At 40.5% G+C, this 21,704-nt stretch overlaps 2 protein-coding genes across 5 annotated transcripts; one reads left to right on the top strand and one right to left on the bottom strand.

Moving 5' to 3' along the window:
- Positions 1–9,277: 9,277 nt before the first annotated feature.
- LIPT2 (lipoyl(octanoyl) transferase 2) lies at positions 9,278–11,435 on the bottom strand. 2 transcript variants are annotated; one of them, XM_002754821.6, is made up of 2 exons: positions 10,936–11,435; positions 9,278–10,015 (listed from the first exon to the last, which is right to left on the bottom strand). In XM_002754821.6, exons 1-2 carry the CDS (start codon positions 11,399–11,401, stop codon positions 9,786–9,788), a joined length of 696 nt encoding a protein of 231 aa, XP_002754867.3. In that variant the 5' UTR covers positions 11,402–11,435; the 3' UTR covers positions 9,278–9,785. The 2 variants fall into 2 exon arrangements, with proteins under 2 accessions (XP_002754867.3, XP_017833282.2); XM_017977793.4 differs by having other exon boundaries at positions 9,746–10,012; positions 10,895–11,435.
- On the top strand, positions 11,078–19,304 carry LIPT2-AS1 (LIPT2 antisense RNA 1). 3 transcript variants are annotated; one of them, XM_035265468.3, is made up of 3 exons: positions 11,078–11,501; positions 11,611–11,667; positions 14,419–19,304. In XM_035265468.3, the coding sequence occupies exon 3, from the start codon at positions 14,675–14,677 to the stop codon at positions 15,830–15,832; it is 1,158 nt and encodes a 385-aa protein (XP_035121359.2). In that variant the 5' UTR covers positions 11,078–11,501; positions 11,611–11,667; positions 14,419–14,674; the 3' UTR covers positions 15,833–19,304. The 3 variants fall into 3 exon arrangements, with proteins under 3 accessions (XP_035121359.2, XP_035121358.2, XP_035121360.2); XM_035265467.3 differs by having other exon boundaries at positions 11,611–11,697; XM_035265469.3 differs by lacking the exon at positions 11,611–11,667.
- Positions 19,305–21,704: the final 2,400 nt, after the last annotated feature.

The following is a 21,704-nucleotide window of genomic DNA, read 5'->3' as shown; positions in this document are numbered from 1 at the left end:
ACATGCCTCTTACTGTAAGGACACACTACCACTTAGCAGCAGACATGCAAAAAAAAAACGAAAAGCAACAACAACAAAAACAACACCTGAATCAGACTAAGCCCCAGGAGCTACCTCTCAATGTTCAGGAAATGTACAAGACAGACAGACAAGTGAAATGATACCAGGAGGACACAATGAACAAAATCCAAAACTTGACAGGACAAACATCTGTTTCTTCAACAAATAACAAGAGGAGCAAAGATAAAAAGATGGAAGAGGAACTTACAGATAATAAGAGATTTCTCTGGGAGGCCAAGGCGAGCAGATCATGAGGTCAGGAAATCGAGACCATCTTGGCCATGGTGAAACCCTGTCTCTACTAAAATACAAAAAATTAGCCCTGTGTGGTGGCAAAGAGAGATTTAGGAGACATTTGTGAGACACATGAACCAAATACAGTGTCTAGATCTTGTTTAGATCCTGATTTGAATAAAAAACCTGTTTTAAAAAAAGTTTAAAAAAAAGCAATTTGAGAAATGTGAATATTAACTGAATATTTATTAATACCAAAGAAGTATTTTCTACATGTAATGATGATGTTCTGGTTAAAGAGTTTAAAAAGAGTTGGGTATTTTTGATTTTTTTTGTTTGTTTTTGAGACAGGGCCTCACTCTGTCACCCAGGCTGGAGTGCAGTGGTGCAATCTCAGTTCACTATAGCCTTGACCTCATGGGCTCAAGTGATCCTCCCACCTCAGCCTCATGAATAGCTGGAACTACAGGTGTGCGCCACCATGTATGGCTAATTTTTGTATTTTTTATAGAGACAAGGTTTCTTTTGGGAATACATATTGAAATATTTATAAATGAAATAGTATGATATCTGTTATTTGCTTCACAGTGATCTAGGGGGAGTTGGGAAGTGGGTACCAGTTTAGATAAACTCATCTGGCTGTGAGTTGATGGCTTTAGCTGCATGACAGTCATTATTGTATGTTTAAAATATTTTATAATAGGGCCGGGCGTGGTGGCTCATGCCTGTAATCCCAGCACTTTGGGAGGCCGAGGCAGGTGGATCCCGAGGTCAAGAGATGGAGACCATCCTGGTCAACATGGTGAAACCTCATCTCCACTAAAAATACAAAAAATTAGCTGGGCATGGTGGCGTGTGCCTGTAATCCCAGCTACTCGGGAGGCTGAGGCAGGAGAATTGCCTGAACCCAGGAGGCGGAGGTTGCGGTGAGCTGAGATCGCGCCATTGCACTCCAGCCTGGGTAACAAGAGCGAAACTCCATCTCAAATAAATAAATAAATAAATAATAAATAAATAAAATATTTTATAATAAAAAGCTTTAAGGCCGAACACAACACCTGTAATCCCAGCACTTTCAGAGATGGAGACAGGAGGATTGCTTAAGGCCAGGAGTTCAAGATCAGTCTCAGTAAAATAGCCAGATCTCATCTCTACCTAAAAAAAAAAAGAGCCAGGCATGGTGGCACAAACCTAGCTAGCCCTAGCTACTCAGGAGGCTGAGGTGGGAACATCACTTGAGTCTAGAAGGTCAAGGCTGCAGTGAGCCATAATTACGCTGCTGCACTCTAGCTTGAGTGACAGAGTGAGAACCTCTTTCAACAACAACAAAAGGCTTTAAAAATAAAAAAGGCATTTGTCTTTCAAGTTGCCCACTTGGTTCTCTTCCAAGTGTACTTTCCTTCCTTTTGCTCCTGCTCTAAAGCTTTTTAACTTTGACTCCTGCTCTAAAACTTGCCTTGAAAAATAAAAAATAAAAAAGCATCCTGAGATGCTAGAAATTTAAAATTCAGGCATTACATCATTCATTACTGATAGGAGTATAAATTGGTGTAACTTTCACGGAAGGCAATTATAACAATGTCTACTCAAATTAAAATGCACATATCCTTTGACTTAGAAAACCGTGAACTCTCTCTCTCTCTCTCTCTCACACACACACACACACACACACACATGCACACACACACACTCATATATAAATTCTCATTATAGCTTTGTTTGTAAAAGCATAAGATTAGTAATAATCTAAATGTCCTCAGTAGAGACTAAATAAGTCATGGTCAATCATTCAATGGACTACTACATAGTCACCGAAAAGAATGTGGATGCCCATTATAAACTGATCTGAAACAATTACTCAAGGCAAGACTGTGCATAGGATATGCTACTATATAAAAAAGAATGTGTATAGTCATGTATGTTTATATATGTATAAAATATCTCTGAAGTATGTAAATAAGACACTTTTCATTACGCAGCCCTCCAGGGAAAGGAGCTGGGTTTACAGGGGAGAGAGGGGAGGAGCAAGGTTTACATTTCAATGCTACCATTCTGCACCTTTTAAATTTTATTCTATATGTATGGATTCCTCTACTAAAAAATTTGATCAAAGTTAAGAAAATAAAATTAAGGCATTCAAAAATATAGTTATAAGACTATCTAGCAATGTGGGAAAATGTTTGTAGTATGATATTTGGTTTAAAAGAGTACACAGAGAGAGTGGAATGTCTGGCTTTGGAGTGGGAACCTTCCTAGCGCCAGTGACAAAAGAGAGAATTAAATATGGGTGATGCTGAGAAAGGCAAGAAGATTTGTATTTAGAAGTATACTCAGTGCCACACTGTGGAAAATGAAGGCAAGCACAAGACTGGGCCTAATCTCCACCATCTCTTCAGGTGGAAAACAGGTCGGGCCACGGAATTACCTTACACAGATGCCAGTAAGAACAAAGGCATCACCTGGGGAGAGAATACCCTGATAGAACATTTGGAGAATCCCTAGAAGTACATCCCTGGAACAAAAATGATCTTCGCCCACATTAAGAAGAAGGCAGAAAAGCAGACTTGATAGCTTATCTCAAAAAAGCTACTAATGAGTAATAATTGGCCACTGCCTTATTTATTACAATACAGAAATGTCTTATGACTTTCTTCTGTATACCATAATTTAATAGCTCTCATACACCAGAATTCAGATCATGAATGACTGACAGAATATTTTCTTGGCAGTCCTGATTTAAAACTAAAATGCGGTTGTAGTTCAAGGAGTATGTTTGGTTTTTTGAATTTTAATAGTAATTCCAATTCAGTAAATGCTATCACTGTTTACCCCTTCTAAAGGTATGATTAGATTTCATTAGTAATGTTCAACTTTTCAAAGATGGTGAATGGTATCTTAAAAGTTATTTGAGATTGGGCTGGGCATGGTGGCTCACACCTGTAATCCCAGAACTTTAGGAGGCTGAGGTAGGTGGATCACTTGACGTTAGGAGTTCAAGACCAGCCTGGCCAACATGGTGAAACCCTATCTCTACTAAAAACACAAAAATTAGCCAGGGGTGGTAATACATGCCTGTAATCCCAGCTACTTTACTCAGGAGGCTGAGGCAGGGGAATTGCTTGAACCCAGGAGGTAGAGGTTGCAGTGAGCTGAGATTGCGCCACTGCACTCCAGCCTTGGCAACAGAGCAAGACTCCATCTCAAAAAAGACAAGACAAAAACTTATTGGAGATTGGTTTTATATCTAGATTAACATAACTGGTTATTGTGAATGTGTCTAAATACTGAGGAAATTTCTTCGCTGTCTCAGAAGCCAGCAAGATTCACCTGTGTTTTGTGTTTACTTGCTTCTTAAAGGCAAGGGTTGAAGATAATGTAGCAATGTCTATATTTTCAGCCTTAACTATGCCAATCTAATTTGAATTCCCTGTATCTAAAATGCTTTCTTTTACTTACTGAAAGTGTGGTTTACGTGTAATATCAAATAAAGATTATTTAACACTTCTCACATTTTATAGATGATCTATAAGGTCAGATGCTCTAAAATAATAGCAAGTTAAACTTCACTCTTGAATTATTTACACTCTTAAGTCAGACTAAGTTGTAATGTAGGATTGTCTTTAAACAGCCATTCAGAAACATAAAACTGTAGAACTGATGTGTATTTGCGATTGAGAATGGTGCTTCTGCCAACTTAAAGGATTAAAGTAGAGGAGATATATACACATTTAAAAATTATGTGTGATCATAAGATTTAAAATAAAAACAAAATCACAGATGATGAAAAAAGTATAGAAAATTTTGTCCACATATTAGAGGTTTATAAAAATATGTCTGCTCATCAAATACTGAAAACACACATAAGTGAAAAGGATTGTGTTAGGTGGAAATACAAGTTTTTTAAAAAATTTTTTAGATACTATAAAGTGGTATGATAATATGTACAGTAAGTAACAATTTGGTTAAAAATAATCAGATTTAGATTACAAATATCTGACTTCCATGGGAGTTTTCAGAGAGAGACTTTTACACAAAGCGAGGTGCCTGACACCGGGTCACGCTGCCAGAGCTGGCTCTGTTCAGTTTCCTGCCAACCTCACTGGGGGAACAAGACGCTGGACCAGTAACTGCAGCTGGTCACGTCCTCACTGTCAGCACTCATTCACCAGACTCTGAACAACTGTTTATTTTGAGAAGACGACTCTGAGCAAACAAGAAGAGGCTTTTTTGAAGGAGGAAAGCCAGGGTGTTAAATATCCTCCTTCATACACTCAGCTTCCTTCCTTAAGGAAGGGCTCCAGTGGGAAACCGGAGGTGGGATCTGTCCAAGCAGGAAGGAGAACAAGGAACCTTCAGCAGTAGCCTGACCTGATGCCACAGCTAGACCTCAGCCTAACTCTGGCCTCCAGTTCTGTATCCTCCCACTTTGCCTACCCCCACACCAACCGTTGCTGGGGGCTTCTCCAGCAGGCCTCACCCTGCCCTTATCAACAGCATGATCTCTCACATGGCACCTCGCCTCTCAGAGCCTTGGTTTTCTCATTCATAAAATAACTTTGCCTATCTTGCTGAGTTGCCGGAGGAAGAGACTGCCAGAGGATGAGACAGTCGTGTTGCCCCATTGCGTGGCTCTGCACCACTTCTTCTCTCCTTCTCAGTCTTCTTGGCCCATTCCTCCATGCCAGCCTGTGCCTCACACAACCTCACACTTACCAGTCCTCTCCTTATCACACTTAACAGTCCTCTACTCTCCTCTCTCTTGGAGCTTCTACACCTAAACCTTCACTCATCCCACTCATGCTCCAGATGCAACTGCCTCTTGGCTCTCTCTGCCTGCCTCTCCCATGAGTATCTCTAACTTGATTTATCAAAAACTGAACTCATCATCTTTCTCACCAAACTTGGTCCTTATCTGGTGTTCTCCATCACAGCGGTATCTTTAGCATCCATCCACCCAGCTGCTCAAGCAAGAAACCTTGAGTCTACCCCGATATTCATGGATAGCAGCAGCAGTGGCAGGAGCTATAGCTGCCATTTTCCACCATGTGGCCTGGGAAATAGAGAAAGCTGGACTGAAACAAGACGAAATGAAGCAAACACATGCCCAAAGCATGACAGAGAGTGGGAGGGAAAAGACTACTTGAGTTCCTAGAGGGCTTCAAACTCTGGTTCTGTTCTTGAGCCCAGCTGCTGCCTTACTCTTGGATTCTATGAGACTCCATCCAATACTTTTTTCAACAACCCCCACTCTTGTTCTTTTTTTTTTAGGCTTATGTTAGAATTGGGTTTCTACGCTTGCAAATAAAAGAGTTCTGATTAATATAAACAATTATATTAGTTATAGCAGGCTAGGTTGTGCTATGACATTTAAGTGGCTGAACTCCAATGCATGTCCATTGTCAGGGGGCTCTGCTCATTGCAGCCCTCAGGAAGCATCCACCATCTTCAATGTTGTTGGTCACTGTTCCAGAGAGAAACTCTAGGGCCTGGCACCAGCCAGTCAATGCTCCAGGTCAGAAGTGACAGGCTACCTCCATTCATAAATTAACCAGAAAAAGTTAACCTTTGCCCTACTCACCCATGTGGGGGCCACAAAGCACAATCCTGCCTTGTGTCAAGAAAGCAGAGAGCCGGAAATATTTGATAAAGAAACTATCATACATTTTCTTCTGCCTATTCTGTGCTAGGCCCTGAATTAAGGGCCAGGGACTCAGGAATGAATAAATCATGGCCCTTTCTTAAAGGGCTCCCCATGACCATGGTATAAAACCAGTGCTATGATGGGTCCACTGAGAGTCTGCTGTGTCTCAGAACAAGGGAATGTCTAGATTATGGGTCACCAACTCAAATGCCTACAGGAAGCTGGCCTGGCCAGGAAGCTAATGTTAACAAGTGGGGAAGGGCGGGGAGGTGTTTCAGCTAACTGGAAAAGCAATTTTAAAAACATATCTGCTTCTGGCCAGGCACGGTGGCTCACGCCTGTAATCCCAGCACTGTCGGAAGCCAAGGAAGGTGGATCACTTGAGGTCAGGAGTTCAAGACCAGCCTGGCCAACATGGTGAAGCCCCATCTCTACTAAAAATACAAAAATTAGCTGGGCATGGTGGTGAATGCCTGTAATCCCAGCTACTCGGGAGGCTGAGACAGGAGAATGACTTGAACCTGGGAGGCGGAGTTTGCAGTAAGCCAAGATTGCACCACTGCACTCCAGCCTGGGCGACAGAGTGAGACTCTATCACAAAAACAAAACAAAAACAAAAAACCCACCATACCTGCTTCCAATTGTCAGGCAGATGGCCAAATGTTTCTAGATCTCCCCAATTTTTATGAGAAGCCAGAAAACTCAATTTTTACATGACAATTTCCCATTTTTTAAATGTTGGCAATTATTAAACCAGATACATAAACACATATATAAAATCCCATAAGGCAAAGACAACACATCTGCAGGTCAGCACCATGAGGGCCAGTTTGTGTCCCCCCAAGTCCAGCACAGGGAGCAACAATTTCCTGGGCTCTGTGCTGGTCTGTCCACAGCAAGACTGTTATCTTCAGCCGTGAGCACTGCACCTAAAGGGATATACATGAGCTGGGGCTGGTGCACAGGCAGGTGGGCTGGATGGGAGGAGACTTTAAATAGTTCAATTCCCCTTAATATTTTCAAATAGCCTTCTGTATGTCAACCCAGTGCTACGTGCTGGAGATGCAGAAGGAAACAAGACAGAAGCGGCTCTACCCCTGCAGAGCCTATTGCCTTGAGAGGAACTCAAAGGATCTAGGATAATTTCCCTGGAGAAGGCTCATGGAGAACAGATGGTAATTTCCCTGGAGAAGGCTCATGGAAGACAGATGGTAATGATAAGGTTTACTGAGCTTTCACTCTGTGCCAACAATACCCTCAATGCTTTACCTATAATTATGTCACCTAATTCTTACCACTATCCTTGTTTCATGTAATGAAACTGAGGTTCAGGAAAGTTAAGTGAATCAGCCATTACAACTGTGTACAGATTCTCTATGCTCCAAAGAAATGGAACAGGCTGTCAGATGAGAGCATGTACTTAAGAGGTTAACACAGTATGACAGTATGTGGCATTATAAATAAGTGCTGAGTACGTGCCTATTTCTTTTCCAGTCTGTGGAAGCATTTAAGAACAAGTTGTATGGTCAATTGTTAGGGTGGCTAGAGAGGGAGGCTGAGTACCAGACAGGTAGAAACACTGTGCAAGGCCTTCCATCTATGAGATTCTAACTCCACTTTTCCTAGAATAATTATTTTCCTTTTTGGCAGTAATAACACAAGGTAATTATCAACGACTCCTCATTCCCACCCCCTCATAGCAGCAGTGGCCCTCTGGATGGAAAACTAATGCCCGGGAAGAATATGGACCAAATGACAACCATCAATCAACTAATATTAATGGAATGGCCATGGCACATAAACCATTATTGATGGAATGGCCGTGGCACATAAACCATATTGTTCCAAGCTCTAAATCAGTGTGCACAGCAGGAAAAATGCATGAGAAAGGGGATTATAACTAAGATTCAGAGATAGCTTTGGCATTAATTTACTTTGACTTTGAGGTTTTTTTCCTAAGCTGTGGTTTCATCTCTTTACAATGAGGGGGTAGGAATATACCTCAAAAGTCCTTTTCATCTTTAATAATTGACATAAATTATTTGCATTAAAAAAATCATACCTCAGATGTAGGAGGATTCACCTTTCTTCCTAGAAGCCAGTGAGACCACAGAATCCTGGGAACTCAAAAGGACTTTAGATGTGAGACTGGTTGGTCTAAGGCACCATCCTCATATGACCAACTTTTAAAACATGGCTAGTCCAAAATGAGGTGTGCTATAAGTGTAAAATACACACTATATTGTGAAGACTCAGCATGAGGAAAAAATGTGAAATCTCTCAAGGAAACATTTATATTGCTTTATATTGATTTTTTTTATATTAGGTTAATTAAAATTAACATTATAGACCAGGCATGGTGGCTCACACCTGTAGTCCCAGCACTTTGTGAGGCTGAGGCAGAAGGATCTCTTGAGCCCAGGAGTTCGAGACCATCCTGGGCAACATAGTGAGACCCCATTTCTAAAAAAAAAAAAAAAATTACCACCACCCATTTATTTTACCTTTTTAGCATGGATCCTAAAAAAAATGTCAAATTACAATGTGGCTTGCCTTATATTTCTATTAAACAGCACTGGTTTAAGGGAAAACTGAAGACCAGAGAGTAAACAACTATTCCACAGAAGCAGAACTGGAAACAAGGTCCCCTGACTTCTCAAAGTTCTTTCCACTCTTAAAAGGTTGTGATAGCCATTCTTCAAGCTGGTCCCTAATAATCCTCACCTCTTGTCACCCTAGTGAAGTCCCTTCCACACTGAACAGGGCTCATCTGTTAGAAGACTACAGAAATGACTGTGACTTCTGAGGCTGGGTCATCAAAGACATTGTGGCTTCCAGCTTGTCTCTCTTTGGCATGACTTGTTGTGGGGGAAGCCAGTTGCCCTGTCATGAAAACAATCAAGCATCCCTATAGAAAGGTCCTCATGGTGAGGAACTGAGGCCTCCTGTCAACAACCATAACCAACCAGGCATGTGAGTGCACCATATAGGGAGCTGACCCTCCAGCCCAGCCAAGCATTTGAATGACTGCAGTTCCAGCTGACATCTTAACTGCAAGTTCGTGGGAGACCCCAACCTAGAAACACCCAGCTAAGCTTCCCCCAAATTCCTGACCCACAAACAATGAGATAATCAATGTTTACTGTTGTTTGAAGTCACTAAGTTTTGATTATTTGTTACACAGCAACAGATAATATGGAGGTTAGAGGTCTCGTAAGAAAAACTCCCTTCTATCTTTGGCATTTGTACAGTATGAGAAATTGTTCTTGTCCTTCCTCCAGTCTTGGGCCTAGTTCAGGGTAACCCAACTAAAAACTGCTAAATTATCAAACTTTAGGAATCAAACCCAGGAAGACAAGATCCCATTTTATTATTTGAAGGTTCTTCCCGTTTCCCTTTATTGCAGAAAGAACCCAGGCCTCTTGAGAATGAAAAAGCACCACATCACATCACCTTCACCTGGGCCTTTCAGAGATTTGATTCCCACAAAACCAAAGGAACTAGAGCCCAGAATTTCCAAGTTAGACATAGTCTTGAGGAAGTAACAATTGAGAAATGACAATCTATGACATCTGAATTTCTCTGAGAGACTGCTGTCAACAGTAGTGCAAATATTTTACACAGTGTGTGTTGCTTTTCACACTGTTTTCACATCTAGTATTTCTGGGGGGAGGGGAGATATAAATAAAACAGGATACATATGAAAACAGTGGCTCAGGGCTCATGATTTGTCCTTAGTTTCATCATCAGTGAATGACAGGCCAGGTCTAAAATCTGGGTTTCAGTAGGTGACTCAAGTCAGACTTAGTGCATCCCAAGGCAGGACCATCCTGGCTGTTATGAGTGCTCTTCAGCTGGGGCTGTCCTCTGAGATCAGTGTGCACTTGTAGATCTCCTTAAAGGCCACAAGGAAGGGTGGCATTACTTCATCCACGGTGATGTGCCTCTGGAGCTCCTTACTCAAGGAAGTGACACCTGTCCCAACCAGCCCGCAGGGCACGATGTGATCAAACCACGTGAGGTCCGTACAGCAGTTGAGAGCCAGGCCGTGGGATGTGATATGCCTTCCACAGCGGACTCCTGCAAGGCAAGTCAAATGGTCTTAGAGTAGACACCCTGCACTTCCCGGGCTTCAGGATCCCTCTCAGGGTGAGAACTGGACTAGATCACTGGTTTTCAATTTTTGTTTCTGGACAAACAAGGGATTGTGCACAGATGGGAAAAGGAAACAAATGAAGAAAAGGAGTGCGTGGCTTCAAGGAAGCTGCACTTATGAGGATTCCAAGAAATGTATTTTAACACAGATTCCGATGCTTTAAAAAATTTTTTTGAAAATTAGCACTTACTGCCATGACATTGTGATTCCCAGGAAATAACCTGGCAATTCACCTCTCCTGTCTCTCTATTCACAGAAATGCGTATTGGACTAGATGATGTGAGGAGCCTTCTGCCTCTGAATATAAGATATCTGTGGGGCCGGGCGCGGTGGCTCAAGCCTGTAATCCCAGCACTTTGGGAGGCCAAGGCGGGTGGATCGCGAGGTCAAGAGATCGAGACCATCCCGGTCAACATGGTGAAACCTCGTCTCCACTAAAAATGCAAAAAATTAGCTGGGCATGGTGGCGCACAACTGTAATCCCAGCTACTCAGGAGGCTGAGGCAGGAGAATTGCTTGAACCCAGGAGGCGGAGGTTGCGGTGAGCCGAGATCGCGCCATTGCACTCCAGCCTGGGTAACAAGAGCGAAACTCCGTCTCAAAAAATATATATATATATCTGTGAAGAAGCTTAAAAACACAAACGCTTCAGTGAGTTTTCTGAGGTAAAAACAAAAACAAAGACACAAACTCAGTAGTTGTAATTCAAAGCCCGCGCTAGATACGCCTCCTCCCTGCACGAGTTCTACCCTCACCTCCATTGGTCCATTCCCGTCAGACCCCGCCCCCAGGCCTCAAGCTACGCCCCTGGCTCTTAGGTCCCGCCCCGCCTCACGGCGCTCACCAATCGCGCAGATCTTGCGCTCGTCCAGCCAGACGCCGGTGTAGGGCTGGGGTCGCGCGCGGGCTCCCTGCAGGCCCTGGAGCTCGCACAAGCGCACGGCGCACGCCTCCAGCGCCGCTACGTGCATGCGCAAGCGCAGGCCGAAGCGCCGCAGGTCGAGCACCGGGTGGCAGAGCAGCTGGCCTGGGCCGTGGAAGGTGGCCAAGCCGCCGCGGCCTGTGACGCGCACCTCGGCGCCCAAGGCCCGTAGCCGCGCAGTTTCTTCGGGCGTGAGGCCGCCGCGCAGTCCGGTCGTGTACACAGGCCCTGCGGGCTCGCATACCAGGAGCGCGCCCGCCTCAGTTCCGGACAGGCCCTCAGTGCGTGGTTCGGTCTGTAGCCGCCGCAACCAGCGGTCCTGCAGCCCCAGCAGCTCGGCGTACGTGACCCGACCCAGACGCACCAGCCGAAGAGCTGGTTGCTGCATCGCGCCCACCGCTGTCCGCGGGGCCCCGCCCTCTGCCTGGGCCAGGGGCGTGGCTTGAGGGGCGGGGACGCAAGGGTGCACCCCGAGCCGCGGCTCCCAGGTGCGTGTTAAAAGGTGGAAGGGGGGCTGTGTGATCCCAAGACCCAGCTCAGGGTAGGCCTCCTGCATTCATTCAACAGCCAGTATTCAGTGCTTGCTATGTTCTGCAGGCCCTACTGTAGGCGCTGGATACAGCGGTGCATAGCGTACGAGAAAGATCTGTCCTGGTAAGCTTACGTTCTTACAGCAGACGATAAGTAAGTATTAAGTAAATAAGGTTATTTCACTTCTAAGGTGTTAAGTGCTATGAAAATAAAAATAAAACCGGGTAACATGTGTGTCCTGGGTTGAGCCCCTGGGGGACGCAAGAGGGAGATTAGCTTGCCTACAAGATTATTGGTGGGGTTAAGCAGAACTTCAGGATCAGCACCTGTAAGAAAGTGAAAGAAGCAAGAATTTGTAGGCAGAGAGAGAAGCCTGCAAAAACAGTTGCAGCAGAGGCCTTGACCAATCTCAAGGATTGCTCTGAGCCTAGAATGACCCTTCAGAGTAGTTCCAAATTAAAGCAAGGAGGCCAGAAACTCATATCCTTGCATTGATCAGGCATGGTGGATACAGGCTACAGCTGGGGAGGCGATGTGAATTTTTTGGTTTTTTTCTTTCTTTTTTTTTTTTTTGGCGAGACTGTATCCCTTGGTGGAGGGCTGCCCCCAGAGAAGGACTCAGTTGTGAATCATCAGCAACCAACTCCAGAAGCTGAGGGAATGACTGTCTAGGCCCTGAGGGGTGACCATACGACAACATCAGCTGTGTTGCTCTTGGAGGATCATTTAAACAAGCCTGAATTAATTCAATGAACTTTTACTGAGGAGTTTTCAGACACTATAGGTGTCTGAAAAACATTTCATAAACGTAGACATAAAGATTCTAAACAAATATTAGCAAACCAAATCTAACAATTTGTAAAAGGATTAACACATCATGATGAAGTAGGGTTTATCCCGGGAATGCAAGGTTGGTTTTGCATTCTAAAATCAAACAATATGATTTATCTTAAAAGAAAAAAGCCTTCATTGAAAGAAATAATAAAACAAAAATAAGAAAAGAAAAGCTATGATTATACATACAGATAAATCTGTTGGCAAAAATAAACACCTCTTCTGACCAAAATACTCAGCAAACTAGGAGTAGAAGAGAAATTTTACAGTTTGATGAAACATTTAAATTATCAGGTTTAGACAAGAGAAACCACGTGTGTAATATATTAATTAAATGTTTTATTTGAGAAAATTGGAGACTTACGCAGTTGTAAGGAATATATGGACAGATTATATGTACCCTTTACCCAGCTTCCCCCAATGAAACACCTTGCAAAACTAGTACAATATCACAACCAGGATACTGACATTGATACTGTCAAGATGCAGAACATTTCCATCACCACAAGGATCCCTCATGTTGCTCTTTGTAGTTACACTGTTTCTTAAACCCTGGCAAACATCTGTGTTGTATGGATGGACTCATATGGTATGCAACCTTTTAGAATTTTTTTTCACTCAGCATAATTCTCTGGAGACTCATCCAAGTGTTGCATGTATCAATAGTTTATTTCTTTTAATTCATGCATAGTAGTCTATAGTTTGAATGTATCACAATTTGTTTAGCCATTTGCTTGCTGAAGAACACCTGGGTTGTTTCCAGTTTTCAGATATTCTGAGTAAAGGTACCGTAAACATTTGTGTACAGATTTTTGTGGGAACATAAGTTTTCACTTCTCTGGAATAAATGCCCAGGAGTGCAGTTGCTGGGTTGCATGGTAGTTACATGTTTCTTTTTCTTTTTTTTTTTTTTTTTTTGAGACTGGAGTTTCGCTCGTTACCCAGGCTGGAGTGCAATGGCGTGATCTCAGCTCACCGCAACCTCCGCCTCCTGGGTTCAGGCAGTTCTCCTGCCTCAGCCTCCTGAGTAGCTGGGATTACAGGCACGCATCACCATGCCCAGCTAACTTTTTTGTATTTTTAGTAGAGACGGGGTTTCACCATGTTGACCAGGATGGTCTAGATCTCTTGACCTCGTGATCCACCCTCCTTGGCCTCCCAAAGTGCTGGGATTACAGGCTTGAGCCACCATGCCCGGCCACATGTTTCTTTTTTTAAGAAGCTGCCAAAATGCTTTCCAGAGTGGTTATACCATTTTACATACTCAATACCAGTATGAATGATCCAGTTCCTCTGCATCCTCATTAGCATTAGCTTTTATTTTAGCCATTCTAATAAGTGTGTGGTAGTATCTTATTGTGATTTTAATTTGTATTTCCCTAATGACTAATGATGTAAAGCATCTTTTCATTTGCTTATTTTCCATGTGTATATTCCCTTCAGTGAAATATCTGTTCATGTCTTTTGCCCATTTTCTAATTTTTTTGTATTGTTGAGTTTTGAGATATCTTTATATATTCTAGGTATCAGCCCTTTGTCAAATATGTTCATTGTAAATAGTTTCTCACAGTGTATGGTTTGTATTTTCATCATCTTAACAGTATCTTTTAAAGAGCAAAAGTTTGTTGTTGTGATAAGGTCCAATTTATCCACTTTTCCTTTTATTGATTATGCTTTTGTTTTAATAAAAAAGAGCATCTGATGCAGATGAGGATCTGGCCCAGCCCTAGATCCTGAAGACCTTCTGGTGTCTGTTTTTTATAAGATTTTTTATTTTACATTTAAGTATATGATACATTTTGAGTTAATTTTTAAAATAGGTGTAAACCTTTGGTAGTTGTTGCTGTTGTTCTTTTTTGTTTGTTTGTTTGCATATGCATGTTACATTGCACCAACACTATTTGTTCAAAAGGCTATGTTTCCTCTATTGAATTACTTTTATACCTTTGCCAAAACCAATTGGAAATATTTGTATGATTCTATTTCCAGTTTCTGTATTCTGTTCCATTGATCTATGTATTTATTCCTCTACCAATACAGGTTGAGCATCCTTAATCTAAAAATCTGAAACCTGAAATGCTCCAAAATCCTTAACTTTTTGAGTGCTGACATTGTGCCACAAGTGGAAAATTTCTTACCTGATGTTATGTGAGTTGCAGTCAAAACACAGATGCACAACACACAGTTTACACAATATCCCCAATGAAAAAAAGACCCTCCCAGATCACTTCTGCTGCAGTATTTCTGACCACACCTGGATTTCCCCATGCATCCCCACAAAGGGTAATTAAATGGCATGTGTGCAGGCTGGACACACCACCAACAACAGGTTTCCCACAATGGGGACAAGACCTGTGTACATTACTCACTGCATTTTTTTGCTTATTTTCTGCTGTGTGGTGTAAATATATTGTTGAAAATGTCAAAAAGATCTGAAGATACCCCTGTGAATATCAGTGATAAGAAAAAGAGGAAGCATTTATGTTTATCTATAGCCCAGAAAGTCAAGTTGTTGGAAAAACTGGACAATGGTGTAAGTGTGAAACATCTTACAGAAGAGTATGGTGTTGGAATGACCACTATATATGACCTGAAGAAACAGAAGGATAAACTGTTAAAGTTTTATGCTGAAAGTGATGAGCAGATATTAATGAAAAATAGAAAAACACTGCATAAAGCTAAAAACGAAGATCTTGATCGTGTATTGAAAGAGTGGATCCGTCAGCGTCGCAGTGAACACATGCCACTTAATGGTATGCTGATCATGAAACAAGCAAAGATCTATCACAATGAACTAAAAATTGAAGGGAACTGTGAATATTCAACAGGCTGGTTGCAGAAATTTAAGAAAAGACACGGCATTACATTTTTAAAGATTTGTGGTGATAAAGCATCGGCTGGTCATAAAGCAGCAAAGAAGTTCACTGACAAGTTCAGTAATGATGAACAAGATGGTGACTTTGAAGGATTCCATATGTCAAATGAGAAAAAAATAATGTCTGACCTCCTAACGTATACAAAAAATATACATCCAGAGACTGTCAGCAAGCTGGGAGAAGAGGATATCAAAGATGTTTTCAACAGTAATAATGAGGCTCCAGTTGTTCATTCATTGTCCAATGGTGAAGTAACAAAAATGGTTCTGAATCAAGATGATCATGATGAAGATGATGGTGACACTGCAGAAAAAGTGCCAATAGATGACATGGTAAAAATGTGTGATGGTCTCATTGAAGGACTAGAGCAGCATGCATTCATAACAGAACAAGAAATCATGTCACTTTATAAAATCAAAGAGAGACTTCTCAGACAAAAAGCATCATTAATGAGGCAGATGACTCTGAAAGAAACATTTAAAAAAACCATCCAGTGGAATGCTTCCTCATCTCTACAGGACCCACTTCTTGGTCCCTCAACTGCTTCTGATGCTGCTTCTCACCTAAAAATAAAATAAAATATAGTGTACAGTAACCTTTTAGTCAAAACACAGCATTATACTTGGAAACTGAAATCCTACTGTTACTTGTTTTTGCTGTTGCTTCACAGCTGATACAGATATTCTGGTGACACTACTGTGCTAACTCACTTAACTTGAATTTTTTTTTTAAGTATTCAAGTTAAGTGAGTCAGCACATATTTATGACATACTTGTATGTCGTATTTTTTACTAAGTACTTATGTGTGAATAAGTGTAAGAAAATGATTGTTTATTGGTAGCACATAAATTCAGAATCAGGAATGATGGTGATGCCAAACAATCACAGATCATCCACATGGGTGGCTGAGATGTTAACACCTTTGTTTTCTGATAGTTCAGTGTAGCCACACTTTGTTCCATGCTGAAATTATTAAAAATATTATATAACCTTCAGGCTATGTGTATAAAGTGTATATGAAACATAAATGAACTTTGTATTTAAACTTCGATCTTATCCCCAAGATATCTCATTGTGTATGTGTAAATATTTCAAACTAAAAAAAAATCTGAAACCTGAAACACTTCTGATCCCAAGCATTTCAGATGAGGGATATTCAATTTGTACTGCAGTCTTGATTGCTGTAACTATATAATCTTGAAATCAGGTAGCCTGATTTATCCCACTTTATTTTTTCATCAAAATGGTTTTAGTTATTCTAGTTCCTTTGCCTTTCCATACAAATTTTAGAATGATATTTATGTGTAAAAAATATTGTTGGTAGAGCTGGATTGGTGGCCATTAAAAAATCTTGTTGGGATTTTTATAGGAATTGCATTAAATTTTTGTATCAACTCAGGGAGAATTGACATATTTGCTTTATTGGGTCTTCCAGTCCATGAACACAGTATCTGTCACCATTTATCTAGATGTCCTTTGACTTGTTTCACCAGTGCTTTGTAGCTTTCATTGTTTCATCAGTGCTTACAAATCCTATGTTTTGTTAGATTTATACCTAAATATTTCACTTTTTTGAGTGATTGTAAAGGATATTTAAAATTTAAGTGTCCATTGCAAGTATATAGAAATGCAGTTGATTCTTGTATATTTATCTTGGGTCCTACTTTTTTGCTAAACTCCCTTGTTAGTTCTATAAGGTTGTTTGTTTATTTATTTATTTATTTATTTTTGGAGATTCTTTAGGATTTTCTATGTAGACCATCATGTCATCTGCAAATTGGGACAGTTCTATTTTCTTCCTTTCTCATAGATATGCTTGTAATTTCCCCTTTTTGCCTTATAGCACTGACTAGAACTTCAGTACTATGTTGAATAAGAGTAGTAATAGCAGACATCCTTGCCTTGTTTCCAGTTTTGGAGGAAAAACATTCAGTCTTTTACCATTAAACATAATGTTAGTTATAGATTTTTGGTAGATGCTCTTTATCAAGCTGAGGAAGTTTTCACTTTGTTCCTATTTTTCTCAGAGTTTTTCTCATGAATGGTGTTGAAATTTGAGAGAACTTTTTCTATACTGATTGATAGAATCATGATTTTTCTTTAGCTCATTTATATGTGCATTACACTGACTCATTTTTGAATGTTGACTAGCCTGTTTAGCTAGAATAAATTCCAGCTGTATAATTCTTTTACTACATTGTTGCATTTGATTTGGGAATATTTTTCGAGGATCTTTTGCATCTAAGTTATGAGGGATATTGCCTGTAGTTTTCTTTCTTTTGTACTTCCTTGCTTGATTTGAATAGAAGGGAAATACTAGCTGCATAAGATGAATTTTTAAATCTTCAACTTTTAAGTTCAGGGGTACACGTGCAGGATGTGCAGGTTTGCTGCATAGGTAAGCTTGTGCCATGATAATTTGCTGCACAGATTATTCCATCACCTAGGTATTAAGCCCAGCATCCATTAGCTATTCTTCCTGATGCTCTCCCTTTCCTCACCTGACCCTGACAGGCCCTGGTGTATGTTGTTCCCCCCCATTTGTCCATGTGTTCTCATCATTCAGCTCCCACGTACAAGTGAGAACATGTGGTGTATGGTTTTCTGTTCCTGTGTTAGTTTGCTGAGGATAATGGCTTCCAGCTCCATCTAAGTCACTGCAAAGGACATGATTTTGTTCCTTTTGTTGCTGCATAGTACTTTATAGTGTACTACATTTTCTTTATCCAGTCTGTCATTGATGGACATTTGGATTGATTCCATGTGTTGCTATTGTGAATAGTGCAAATGAACATACATGTGCATGTATCTTTATAATAGAATGATTCATATTCCTTGGGGTGCATACCCATTAATGGGATTGTTGGGTCAAATGGTATTTCTGCTTCTAGGTCTTTGAGGAATCACCATATTGTCTTCCACAATGGTTGAATTAATTTACACTCTCACCAACAGTATAAAAGTGTTCCTTTTTCTCTGCAACCTCTCTAGCTTCTGGGTTTTTTGTTTTTTTTTTTTTTTTTGACTTTTCAATAATCACCATTCTGACTGGCATGAGATGGTGTCCCATTGTGATTTTGATTTATATTTCTCTGATGATTGGTGATGTTGAGCTCCCCCCATTTGTTTATTTATTTAAGAGGCAGGGTCTCATTATGTTGCCCAGGCTGGTCTTAAACACCTGGCCTCAAGCTATGGGCATTTTAAAAGAATGTGTATTCTGCTCTTGTTGGATATGGTATTCTATAAATGTTAAGTAGAATCAGTGGTTAATGATGTTGGTGAGTTATTCTATATCCTTGCTGATTTTCTGTCTCATTGTTTTACTGATTGTTGAGAGAGTAGGGGTGAAGTCTCCAACTGTTGTTATGGATATATTTATTTCACCTTTAGAGTCTATCAGTTTTTGCTTCACATATTTTGCATCTCTGTTGTTTGATACATACACATTTGTGATTACTATGCCTTCATGGTGAACTGACCCTTTTATTATTATGTAATGTCCTTCTCTGTCTCTAATATTTTTCTTTGCCCTGAAGCTTACTTTATCTGATATTATTGTAGTCACTCTGCTTTCCATTTGTTAGTTTTGCATGATAGATCCCTTTTCACCCTCTTACTTTCAACCTGCCTTTATTGTTATACAGTCACATATGACATAATGTTGCTTTGGTCAACAACAGACCATGTATATGATGGTGGTGCCATGAGATTATAATAAAGCTGAAAAATTTCTGTTGTCTAGTGACAGCCTGATGATCCTGAATGCTGTGTAGGCCTAAGCTAGTATGTGTATGTCTTAGTTTAACTGAAAAAATGTTAAAAGTTTTTAAAAATAAATATTTAAAAATAGAAAAAAGCTTAAAGAATAAGGATATAAAGAAAGAAAATATTTTTATACAAGTATACAATGTGTTTGTGCTTTAGGCCATTATTATAAAAGAGTCAAAAGTTTAAACATTTAAATGTTTATAAAATAAAAATGTTACAGTAAGTTAACTTGTTTTTGAAGAAAGAAAAATATTGTAAAATAAAGGTAGTGTAACCAAAGTGTGCAATGTTTACATATACAGTAGTGTACAATAATGTTTTAGGCCTACACATTCACTCACTGTTCACTCACAGACTCACCCAGGACAGCTTCCAGTCCTGCAAGCTTCATTCATGGTAAGTGCCCTATGTACCACATTTTTAGTCTTCCTTTGCTATGTTTTGATATGTTTAGATACACAAATTGTTTTACAGTTGCCTACATTATTCAGTACAATAATGTACTGTACAGGTTAGTAGCCTAGGAGCAATAGGCTATAGCATATAGCCTAGGTATGTAGTAGGCTTATGCCATCCAAGTTTGTGTAAGTATGCTCTGTGATGTTCACACAGTGATGTAATTACCTAACAGCTCATTCTTAGAGTGTGTCCCTGTCGTTAAACAGTGCATAACTGTATTTAAATTGAGGTTTTTGGGAGCCCCAGGTGGGAGGATTGCTTGAGGCTGGGAGTTTGAGAGTGGCCTGAACAACAGACTGAGAACTTCTCTCTACAAAAAAAGAAAACAAAAATTTGCTGGGTGTGGTGGTATGCACCTGTAGTACTAGCCACTTAGGAGGCAGAGGCAGGGAGGATTGCTTGAGCCCAGGAATTTGAGATTACAGTGAGCTGTGATCATACCACTGCACTGCAGCCTGGGAAACAGCAAGACCCTGTCTCTTTATTATTGTTATTATTTTCAGACAAGGTCTAGCTCCATTGCTCAGGCTGGAGTGCAGAGGCACAATCTCGGCTCACTGCAACCTCTGCCTCCCAGGTTGAAGTGATTCTCATGCCTCAGCCACCTGAGTAGCTGGGATTACAGGTGTGTGCCACCAGGTCCAACTAATTTTGGTAGTTGGAATAGAGATGGGGTTTTGTCATGTTGGCCAGGCTGGTCTTGAACTCCTGGCCTCATGTGATCCACCTACCTTGACCTCCCAAAGTGCTGGGATTAAAGGTGTGAGCCATCATGCGAGCCAAGACCTCTTTGAAAAAATAAATAAATAAAATAGAAGTATTTTATAAACAGCATATATTTGGATCATGCTTTTTTCCTACTCTGCCAATCTGTCTTTTAATTGGTGTATTTTGACCATTTAGATTTAATGTAATGTTGATAGATTAAAGCTTAAGTCTTATCTTTTATTTTTTGTTACCTCTTTGTTCTGTGTATTGTTTCTCTGTTGTTTTTTTATGATTTTCTGTGCTCAGTATCACTAATCATCAAGGAAATGTAAATTGAAATGACAGTGAAATACCATCACCTACTTACCTGAATGGTTGAAAGTTAAAAGACTGACATCAAATGTTGGCAAGGTTTTGCTGCAACCAGAACTCTCATATATTTTTTATGGTAGTGTAAGACGGCACAAACACTTTCAGAAATGGTCTGGCATTTCTTATAAAACTAAATATACACTGACCCTATAATTTAGTTTTAATCCTAGGAATTTACCCACGATAAATGAAAACACTTATATCACAAAAGTGTTTGTACAACAATGTTGACTGCAAATTTATTCCTAATACCCTAAACTAGAAACTGCTAACGTATCTATAAATAAATAAGGGATATACTGTGGCATTTTCATGAAATAGAATACTACTCAGCAATTAAAATGTACAAATTATGATTTCCATAGTGTGTGGCTCACAACAGTCCCAAGCACTATGACTAAGCTAAGTGCTTTATGCATTTTATCATATTTAATCCTTCTAGCATTATGAGATAATCACTAATATTATTGCTAATTGCTTTTTGTTTATTTTCTTAACTTTTACTACCCTCTGAGGTAGTATCCTCACACAAACTGGTATACAGGAATACAATTTAATTCTGATGCTAACCACCCAGTGTTGGCATTGGACTCCACAGGTTTAATGGCAGAATCCCCAGTAAAACTATTTTCACTTCAGATCTTCAGATGCCAGCTGGATTTTGGGGGTTCTCTAGGCCACCTATGCTTCTGACCAACTGGCTGTAAATTCCAAGTTTCACATGATTCCCCCTCAAGGCACAATAATTTTCTAGAATGACTCACAGAACTCAGGAAGGCACTAATGATACAAATCAGGACCAGTTAAATGAAGATCCACAAGGCGGGAGTCTGGGAGGGTTCTGAATGGAGAGCATTCATGACCTCTCCCCATGTGGCATCACCCTTCTGGCACATCGATGTGTTCACCAACTGGAAAGCTCTGCTGAGTTTTGTGTTCAGAGTTTTTATTGGGGTCTCAGTACATAGGCATGATTGATTGGATCTTTGGTCACATGACTGGATTCAGTCTTCCGTCCTCCTCCTCTCCTAGGAGTTTGACCAAACTCTCTAATTACATTTTTGGTTTTTCTGGTGACCATCCTCACCCTGTGTCATCTCATCAGTTAGCATAAACTCAGGCGTGATCCAAGGAGCTCAT

The sequence above is a fragment of the Callithrix jacchus genome, chromosome 10, assembly GCF_049354715.1.
Source record: "Callithrix jacchus isolate 240 chromosome 10, calJac240_pri, whole genome shotgun sequence".
In the NCBI taxonomy this organism is placed as follows: Eukaryota; Metazoa; Chordata; class Mammalia; order Primates; family Cebidae; genus Callithrix; species Callithrix jacchus.
The sequence above is the reverse complement of the archived record's forward strand: the minus strand, read 5'-3'. Positions and strand labels throughout refer to the sequence as shown.

Bases quoted from the DNA above. Each gene is read 5' to 3' on its own strand.
- LIPT2 (XM_002754821.6), bottom strand. From the start codon at position 11,401: ATGCAGCAACCAGCTCTTCGGCTGGTGCGTCTGGGTCGGGTCACGTAC. The intron at 10,016-10,935 runs GTGAGCGCCGTG...CTTGCCTTGCAG, and splicing joins GCGCAAGATCTGCGCGATTG to GAGTCCGCTGTGGAAGGCAT.
- LIPT2-AS1 (XM_035265469.3), top strand. From the start codon at position 14,675: ATGTGTGCAGGCTGGACACACCACCAACAACAGGTTTCCCACAATGGG.